Source organism: Balaenoptera physalus, assembly GCF_965194825.1.
Source record: "Balaenoptera physalus genome assembly, chromosome: 1".
NCBI lineage: Eukaryota > Metazoa > Chordata > Mammalia > Artiodactyla > Balaenopteridae > Balaenoptera > Balaenoptera physalus.
In genome coordinates, this window is record NC_138882.1 from 101,845,329 (window position 1) to 101,855,720 (window position 10,392).

At 37.7% G+C, this 10,392-nt stretch overlaps 1 protein-coding gene across 17 annotated transcripts in view; it reads left to right on the forward strand.

The window, feature by feature from the left end:
* The window catches only part of VAV3 (vav guanine nucleotide exchange factor 3), a 521,969-nt gene that overhangs the window by 258,859 nt on the left and 252,718 nt on the right, over window positions 1-10,392 (forward strand). For all 17 annotated transcript variants that reach the window (XR_014261053.1, XR_014261054.1, XM_082451935.1 and 14 more), the window contains exons 18-19: window positions 4,549-4,574; window positions 10,341-10,386. Coding sequence is in view for 15 of the 17 variants with exons in the window: in XM_082451935.1 (XP_082308061.1) it covers window positions 4,549-4,574; window positions 10,341-10,386 (72 nt within the window). In the remaining 2 variants the exon portion in view is untranslated. The remainder of the gene's footprint in view (window positions 1-4,548; window positions 4,575-10,340; window positions 10,387-10,392) is intronic.

Below are 10,392 nucleotides of genomic sequence, written 5' to 3' on the forward strand. Positions count from 1 at the left end.
GAAGGAAGTTGCCTCGGTACCCTAATGGTTTAAACCTGCAAGATTGTTATCTAGGACCTGCACCCCAAATTGGCATCTGAAATGGCTCTTTTAAAAATACTATCGCAGTATTTTATCATAAGAGATTAACTTTTAGAATATAATTTTATTTCATCCTTCTACCATTAGGCATTTTACCACATGACTTTTACATAAACTGAAGCTTGATCATTGATTTCATAACCAAAAAATGACTTTGGTTCTATTTAGCGCCTTTTATATAAATTAGTTATCTTTTTTAACTTATCAAGACAATTTTATACCCAAGGGTAGTTATTATTCCTTCCATTTAATTATTTGGGTCAGTTTAATGATATATTAATAATTATTAAAGTGAACTGAAAACTATTATATGGTTGAATTCCTGTTAGAGCTCCTGAAAAGATTTGAAATCAAAGCCTCTTTCCAAGTATTAGTTTTTTTTTTTTTTTTTTTTCCAAAATATTGCTGTAGATCTGAGTGGTAAACACAGCATTGTGCAACTTCCTCCAAAATTTGATCAGCTCAACTGTCTTTTAGTTTTAATGTTTCATAAAAATAGCATATTAACCATGATGACAAAAAAACCTTCAAAAGCTTTCCTGGTAATTACTTTTCTGTGGCCCCTTTTGAGACAAATGATCTGAATGGGCATTGATTTGTTTAGTCTTAAGAAGTAGAACTTCAAACAAGAGACAAAGCAGATTGTGTCATAATGTATGCATTGAGAGCTGCTTGTATTGGAAAACAAATATAATAGGACTGAAGTTTATGTATAAAAAATTAATGATATGATATGAGTCTAAAGTCTCAGTGAAAATCATTTGTCTTACACAAATATGCCTACTGACCCTGTGCCGGCATTGAAGATGGAGTAATGCTCAGGCTCCAAGCACCTCAGTAACAGCACTTCTCTGAATTACATTGAACCAGTTGGGACATGATGAAAGAACGCAAGGTGTAAACACCTTGAGGGCCTGTGAGTCACCATCTAGAAAGGTTCTTGAAAGGGTAAGAACATTTTATAGTTTGATCAATAGGAGCCTGAGAAATCGGCTGCAGGGTAAAGACAAGTCGAGGATTAAAAACTTTTGGAAACTTGAAGAATTGAATTACTATCCTAAGGAAGTTCCCAGGAGAAAAAGAGAGAGACAGAAAAGAGAGAGAGACCTTTTCATCAGATCTCAACCAGCAAGCTTTCTATTTGGTCAGAATTCAGCCAAACTAAATTTGACGATCATCAGCCCTTATTATTCTAGTCCTGATGCAGCACTGTGACACACAAAGAGTTTTTTAGAGATCCAAGTGCCCGCCAGTATAGTTTTGGGCATATATCAAGAGGAAATGAAGGATGGTGTTGTAGACTTCAAAATCAGAGCAACTTTTCCATAGAATACTTCATCAGAAGAGGTTGTTATTCTATTTTCCCAGCCAGAAGGGAATTTTACTTTGAAAATGTATGAAACAGTGTTGCAGTTGGGTTTTCTGCTCTCTCATCACTGTTAGTTTCACGAAAGTTTTAAGTTGTTGCATCAATATGGTTATCAGAATTTAGATTGTGTTTATAAAGGGGCCAATCAATCTGATGGTATGGCCCCTGGAACAAGTACAAAAGTATAAATAAAGGAGCCTGGCTAAGAATTTCTGAACTCAGAACAGATTCTAAGAGTTATTTCTAGTCCTTTGGCTTTTGCCCTATCCTCAGAATATTTACAGAACCCTGCCATGACATATGAGGAAATAAAAGCTCAGACTTTCAAGAGCCACTATTTAAGTGCTCTGCCCAGCATAAGCAGATCACAGTGTGAACTGCTCGATGCCAAGTCCATGGAAGAAATGGGCCTCTTTCCTGGGTGGCAGTGGAGAAGGTGGGGGAATGTGGTGGCCGTGAGGATGGGGAGTAGTGGCAAGGAAAGGATAAGCCCCAGTTAAGGACTCATGTCCTCAGAGTTGGAGTTGCATCCAGCACAAAGCCCATTTCCCATTTTCCTATCTGGGTTGCACAGAGGAGGCTTTGTGAAGAGCAGGTACATCCAATAAGAATTATGAGGAAAGCTGAGTTGCTTGATGAGATGCAAAGAAAGAAAGCAGAAGACAACAGCCAGTGGGAGAAATGAAGGAGAGAGTGTTGGGTAAGGTGGTCAGCCGAGTCTAGTTTATCCCTCGCTTTGCCAGTCCCATTCATGCCTCTTGTGTTCCGTGGTCAGTGCTCACTCATGCCGGGAGCTGGCCAGCTTGCACTAAGCAACAACGTAAGAAGGGCCTGTAAATGAGGGGCTTCTGTTCCCAGATCTGTTTTCTGGGTAAAGAGGTGCAAGTATCTGCATAGCTAGATCATCACCTTAGATACCATCGTTTCCTCTTCCTGAGGAAACCCAGAGCACTCCTGGAACGCGGTGTGCCAACTGCTGCCACGTGGGCTATCATAGGTTTTAGGCCAAAAATAAAATACATTTAAAGCATATTATAACAGACCTACTTCACCAGGACATAAAAACACTTCTCTGCAGAGTCAGGAAAGAAAATACTTCTGAATTAAAATTAAGGTGCACACTCATTTTTTTTTTTTTTAATTTTATTTATTTATTTATTTATGGCTGTGTTGGGTCTTCGTTTCTGTGCGAGGGCTCTCTCTAGTTGCGGCAAGCGGGGGCCACTCTTCATCGCGGTGCGCGGGCCTCTTACTATCGCCGCCTCTCTTGTTGCGGAGCACAGGCTCCAGACGCGCAGGCTCAGTAGCTGTGGCTCACGGGTCTAGTTGCTCCGCGGCATGTGGGATCTTCCCAGACCAGGGCTCGAACCCGCGTCCCCTGCATTGGCAGGCAGATTCTCAACCACTGCGCCACCAGGGAAGCCCCAGACTCATTTTTAAACACTGACCATGAAAGATCTGAGGTTTTCCCATTTTAGAGGTCATCTGGAAATATCAAAGCTTTCCTCAATCTCCTTGGATGGAAAACTTAAACTTCCCTCCTGTTTGGTGCTTCTTGTAGATTGTGATTCCCAGTTCAGGCTCTTTCTCTAACTCACAGTAGAAGAAGAAAGTAGTGTAGGGCTTTTCTGGCATATAGGTCTTTCTGGTCAAACCAGTGAAACAGGTATCACAACTGTTTTGTTTGCAACCCAAGTTCACCTAACCTGGGTTCTAAGTCTGGGCACAGTATCCAGCAGAATGGTACTTTCATAGACTCTCTCCCCAATCCAGTTCTCTTAGACAGTCTTTCTTCTGAAACTTTGCATATTTCTAGCAGAGAGGGAAAGGGAAATACCTTTCTGTCCTTTGTAAAGGCCAACTTCAGACCTGGCAAAAATGACTTCATAGAAGGCAGTTATGTATGAAAGTTAGTATGTTAGGGTTGAAATTGGCAAAGAAACACAGGCTTTGCTTTTCTCCAGAAAGGTTACTTTTCGCTCATGCTTCTTCAGTTCCACTAATCAGGAATAGTCCTTTAAAAAACAAAAAGCCCCAAAACCTCCTGTTCCATACCCTGGGCAGTCTTCCTGTGTCAAGCAATCTGTGACAGCTAGTAAGGTGTTCTGGTACTTTTCCCCTGGAACTCTGGTTGTGAGGCTTCTTGGAACCTCTATAAGAGGTTCATTTAGGCTGACAGAGCTGCCCTTTCTCTCCTGATATTCCCATCAGTGTCTTCTCTTCTCAGATCCTTCTTCAGAGGATCATTCTGGTTGAGAAAAGTATAGGCATAGGCGCAAAATTATGAGGTGTTTTCCTTCACAGTCTGGAGAAATTATAACATGCATAGGTGCTCCTGGATATGGGGAAAGGAAGCAAAATGTTACCCACCAGCTTTTTTCCACATGCAGTGTGTGCCTTTCCTTTCAGAGATACCCTTTGCCCTCTGCCATGTTACTTACTTGAAGATCTCAGGGCCCTTCCTAGCTGTTAGTCATTTTCAGGAACTGAAATGTAATGGAGATCGTTGTTTCTATTTATAGACAGATACACTGAGATGAAAGGAAAATGAGCATTAGAATGGAATCCTGTCCTTTTTTTAAATTTCCATCTTTAAATCAAACTGTATTCCCCCCAAATTAAAACTAAAAGCAATAGCCCCTTAATGGCAGAAAAATTCATGTGCAAATTGTGTGTGTTAAGTTTGCAGTTGTTATATTCAATGTACTACATTTGTAAATTATTTGTGTTTAATTCTTAAAACTGGGTGTGTTGAAAGAAAGGTTCCCACCTAGCTTTCTCTTTTGCACATAAACTTAGTGCAAGTCCCTGTTTCAAGGAGCTTTATGTGGTTGGATTGAAATTGCTTAATAAACAATTGAAAAAGTTAAGCATAACCTAGAAGTCATTTAGTACTATGAGTCACTTTCCTGACAAGCCAATAAGGCAAGAGAACCCGGTTGCAAAACAATTACTAGCCCTGCCTGAGGGACCCTGGAAATATATTACAGATATGTTAGGAAAACAAAGCAGTAGTGTTTTACCACGCTGCAGAGAACAAGTTAAGGTTTCTAACCAAACAAAAGAACTGACAATGCCAATTTTTACATTTGTTTCAGAACAAGGGACGCTCAAACCATCCGAGGTAAGGTTAACATTTATTTTTTTTGTATAACTTTTGCATTTCAAATTGTTTGCTAACTTAAGCAGGCTCGAACTCCTAGAATGTTAAATGTGCCTTTTAAAATGGATAGAAACAGAGCTAGAGTGAGCAATCAAGTGCTTGTGAGTGAAATGCACAGGGTAAATCAGAGGAATTTTCAGATACCATCTGAAGATCTTAGGTAGAGGAAAAATGTGAATATTTCATCTAAGAATATGTGTGAGATGGGACATTTCAGAATCTTAGATACTCACTTATTCAGGTAAATTTCAAATCAATATTGTAGCAATGTTGGGGCATTAATATGGGGGTACCTTTCCCTAGTTCCCAGCTACAGAATTCCACAAACCCTGAGGCTTATAAAACTTAATACATAACCAAATCAACATAAATTCACTTTTATAAAATTTATAGATCAAATAAATGACGCACTACATCGCTTTCAGTCTCTCAACTGTAAGTTCAAGCAGACTTCCTGCCTCGTTATACCATCTAAAGTTGTTCCAGCAAATGTGTTTTCCTATTTGTTACTTTAATGTTTTAATTAAAATTTAAGAGTAATTAAAAATAAAAACTTAATGCATCTGAAGGCATTCTCTTGGAATGAACCTCTTTGATCCTGCTAGGACAGAAGGAAGGGTGGCCCTCATCCCAGGAAGTCAGTAGACCTGTCCGCTATCATGAAACATTGTCACTGCCCAACATTCGCTAGTACTAAAAAGTTCTAAGGTTCTTCATCTAAGGATGTGGTTACGTGTTTCTGCCAGTTTTCCGTTTGAGCACAAATGTGATTCATATCATGTCTTATTGATGAAATCAAAATCTGATAACATTTCCTTTTGGTTTCACACAGAGTCTGAGGTCTAATGGCTTAGAAGTACGAGATCCCTGTCACCTCTCAGAATAAAGCTCTTTTAAGAAAATATGAAAGAATGAAAAATATAGCAGATTACAGGCAACCAGTACCTTGGCCGTCAACCAAAATTAATACATTTCTTACCTGACCTCTCAAAAAAATCATAGCAAAGAAAATTAAAATGTAAAATGTCTGTGGTTAGTTATATGAACCAGAAATATAGTAATCTGAGAATTTCAGAATAAAAGAATGACAAAAAGCATTCTATGTCAAATTATTTTAGCACATGACAATTATATCTCATTAAGGGTAGTATAGTATTAGTATGTTTTTAATAGGCTGGCATTTATATAGTTGGTAAAAATAATGAAAAGTACAGCAAGATGTCAAACAAGAGGTAACTGTTTTTACTTTTTTGCATAAGCATATAATTTGTACATACAGGGTATCAAGAATGTGATGTGAGGAAATTCACATGCACCCTTTAAGTGTTATCAGTTGACTATATTTTAGACTTTAGAATCTAGCTCAAGGAATGCATAACAGGATAATAGTATTTAAAAAATAGGTGATGCGAGTTCTGCTAGGGCTAAAATAAATTAACATAAACTTTTTGTTAGTGTTTAGTCAATAGGTAAGATTTTTCATCAAGACTGTAAGGATTCTTCCAGCAGTGTCAATGAAGATCTTGGAAAGTAGCCTTCTTTCTCTTAACTCTCACAATGTTATTAGATAATTGAGACAGATTGACTCGTAGAGCTTTGAACTTTAACTCAATATTACTTTACCTTTACCCTCTTAGATAAAGGTATATATGTATCCCCCCACCCCCGCCCCGGGCAAGATGATTTCACTTGATTTTATTTAAGCAATGAGAAATGGGCGTATTTACAGACAGAAAGTGTGCTAATAAGAAGTGGTTAATAATTTTCACACTGATACAAAATAATGATACAAAATAATTCTCTGCAGGCATTTTATACTCTTAAAAATTACACGTAAGCCTATTCTGAAAGGAATTAATTTTCACATTGATTTTTTTAAATGCAGCATCAGTATTTTAGTGACTTGCTTCAGTGACTTGCTTAACTTACGATTATACAAAGTGTAATTTTTATTTAATGTGTGCTTCTGCTAATAATCTCTACTTTGGATGGATAATTATAGTAAAATCTTATACTGGCCAACCTACTTGGAAACTTTAGCTTAGCATAAGGGAGAAGTATAGCAAAAGAATGTTAAGAAACATCTTTCACTCCATACCTCCCCACCAAGACTTTGTGGAAGGTATATTCACTCTCTGAGGCAGATGCTTATATGATGTTTAGGAGTCTTCCCAGAAGTACCAATGAAGACCTTTTGTAAGCTCTCTGATTTTTTTCCCCCCTCTCTTGGAGGTCTTCTTTTTCTCCATGTACCAATTTGTAGTCCTCTTCTGTTCCCCTTTCAGTGGCCATGATTGTGAATTTTTAATTTCACACTTCATTTGCAAGGTAGGTCAGTTCTCAATAGCCACAGGATCCCCCTGGGCCTCCCTAACCTGGGATGTTCATCTTGCATCCCATTCTGGAGTGGACCTTCAGAAGCCACTTCTAGCTCCAGGAAGCAAGGTTATCGTCACATATCTATTTAATATATATCCACTTCAAATCTATTCCTTAACATAGGTTTTTCTGCTTTTAAAATAGGTAGAGGAACCAAAGCCAGTTTCATATAGCAAATGAAACTTTGCTCGTTGTGTTGGTAAAATCAACAGAGAGAATTAGGTTTCTCCTAAAAGAGGCAAGAAGGGAGATTCTTGGACGATAAAGGCATTTCTTTTAGAGAAAGACAAGGTAATAGGTAATGAAGCAAGAAATAAAATTAGGTTGGTTGGTTGTCCCCACCCGCCCATTCCCCACTTCTCGGTAGATCAAAGAAGTTGAGAATGTGCTGAAGACTGATTGTCCGATCTCATGGGGCTGTAACTGAGAGCTCCCAGGGGTGGCAACTGGATGTGCCCTCCTCTCCCTGCTAGGGACAGCGTCTTGTCCAGCTCTATCCCAGGCTTTTGAGAATATAGGTAGGGGAGAGGAGCATGCTGGGTAAGATATGACAGAATGACAGTTGAAATTTGCACTTTAAAATTGTTTAAATATGTTCTGCTAAACGTTTCCAAATTTTTTACAATATAAAATACTTTTTAGGTGCTTTTAAAGTATAATAAATCTCAAGCTCTCCAATGTACTTGGTCTAAGTAGCTTCTCTCTTTTTTAAAATGAACCAAATCATAGTTTGTTACACCGCCTACTCTCCCTGTAGAAAAGTTTGTTTTCAGGTTCACTGATTTGCAATGACTTTCAGGAGGAAAAACCTAAAATATAAATAGTAGGGTAATACTTTAGTAGCAAAATTTTTCATTTACCTGCGTTTAAACATTCAAAATATCATGAAATGAATAATAATGACAATGATATCAATAATAATAATAAGCTATCACTTAATAATCCTCACTATGTGTCAGGAACTGTTCCAAGCATTTAACATAAATTTACTCATTTAACTCTCACCACAAATGCTATGAAATAGGTGCTATTATTATCCCCATTTTATAGATGAAAAAACAGGCATGGAGACTTTAACTAATTTGCTCCCAATCAAACAGGTGTCAAGTGACAAGGAGGGTCTGAATTTGAATTTACGCAGTCAGATTATAGAATCCATACTCTTAATAATTGCACCATGTTCCCTAATTTAATCCTAACTTCAGGGTCATATAGAGTTGCTCTTGAACTGAAATGCTCTTTTTCACTTTCTAAGTTAATAGTTTTTAAATAGTACTAGTTTAGGGCTAGTAGGAATAAGACCCAAAGTTTGAATTCTTTCTTGCCTTCCAAGCACTTTGATAGTAAGAGGAGTTAGAGTAGTAGAAAAACAGCTTCTGTTGTACATTAAGAAGGTGGAGGAAAATGCAGGAGGTAAATAGCCACAAGACATCCATCATTATATATTTTCCTGTTGAAAATATTGTCATTTATGTAGAGAGCTCCAAAAATTTTATAAAATTTTAGACAGAAAAGATCGTTTTTTGGAAAGCAGTTTTCTTCCAAGTTATTGGATATGAAACTATAACTCATCGTGCTTCCCCATTTTGTGCTTGGCTGTTAAGAAGCCCAGTGTGGTATTTTCTTCTCCTCACTCACAACGCTGTCTTTATACTAGGGTTTTTTTTTTTTCCGTACAGCCATCCACCTTGTTCAGTATAGCTTCAATGCTCATTTAATGATCATATTAGGCCTTCACAAATCCATTTTAAAAGTAGTTGGGTTAAAAACAAAATTTATATTTTTAATAATTCTCCAATTTGCTTTTACCTGAGAACCCTGACATCTGCTTTGAGGCCCATTTAACTTATGAATAAAAACAACAGGAAGAACCCTAAGAAAAACCCATGGCTAATGTGTGCTTGGCAAAGCCAAGTCTGCTCTGAATGAAACCAAGTCTCCACACACAGGCACAAACCCCAACACATATAAAAAGAAATTTGCGTTTGTGAATATCTGAATTATATGGTAGTTATAGACTGAGCATTTCATCCAGTTATATAACAAAAAGTGAAAATCAAGTTCTTATTAATTAGTCAGATTACCATAGTTATTAGATAGGAATGAATTTAATGCTTGTGAAATCGAATGTGTAAACAGGCATTTTCAAAGATTTAAAATCTCTTTTGTTTTGCATCTTATCTATAATTTTTGTAATGCACAATTTTTCTTATGGATTCCTTTTCTATAATAAGAATTTACTTTCATGGTTCAGAAGCTGCATGGCTATTTTGTTTCTTAAAATATTCAGATATCACTGATCCATAATTAAAACACCATTTTTTTTTTAAGATGTTAGCTATGAGTTTGTTTTTTTTTTTTTAATTAATTTATTTATTTATTTATTTTTGGCTGTGTTGGGTCTTCGTTTCTGTGCGAGGGCTTTCTCTAGTTGCGGCAAGCGGGGGCCACTCTTCATCGCGGTGCGCGGGCCTCTCACTATCGTGGCCTCTCTTGTTGCGGAGCACAGGCTCCAGACGTGCAGGCTCAGTAGTTGTGGGTCATGGGCCTAGTTGCCTCGCGGCATGTGGGATCTTCCCAGACCAGGGCTCGAACCCGTGTCCCCTGCATTAGCAGGCAGATTCTCAACCACTGCGCCACCAGGGAAGCCCTAAAACACCATTCTCTTTTAAGTGTTTGCTAAAATCAGAGCTTGAGATCTTTGTTTGGAGGTTGTATACTTTCTCCAGTCCCTGGTCTGTCAGGCCTCAAAAATAGCTGCGTTAGAGTTTTGGAGATCAAAACTCTTTGTTGGGAGCATTTTCTAAGCAAAAATGGCTGCCTGGGCTTTGTTTTCATAATTCCTATAGTCATTATGACTTAAAAAAAAATGAGTCATAATCCCCAGAGATGGTGAATGAAAAGATATTTCTTTCCCATAGTGTTATATCAATGATTTATCAAATGCAGTGTTGTTCAAGTGGAAGACTTATTAGAGAAACAAAAATTATAAAAAGAAACCTTGGAACCAAGTGTTTTGATCAAATTTAGTCATACTTTTAAAAAAAAACTTTTTTGGAGTGTAGTTGATTTACAGTGTTGTGTTAGTTTCTGCTGTACAGCAAAGTGAATCAGTTATACATATACACATATCCACTCTTTTTTACATTCTTTTCCCATGCAAGTCATTACAGAGTATTAAGCAGAGTTCCCTGTGCTATACAGTAGGTCCTTGTTGGTTATCTATTTTAAATGTCGTAGTGTTAAATGGAAAAAGTGCAACATTCACTGGACTTCCAAAGTGTCACAAAATAATACAATTTGATAACACGAAATCTTTGTTGTTCTTTGTTTTACCTTTCTGCACAGAAACGGACCAATGGACTCCGAAGAACCCCCAGACAGGTGGATCCAGGTGTGT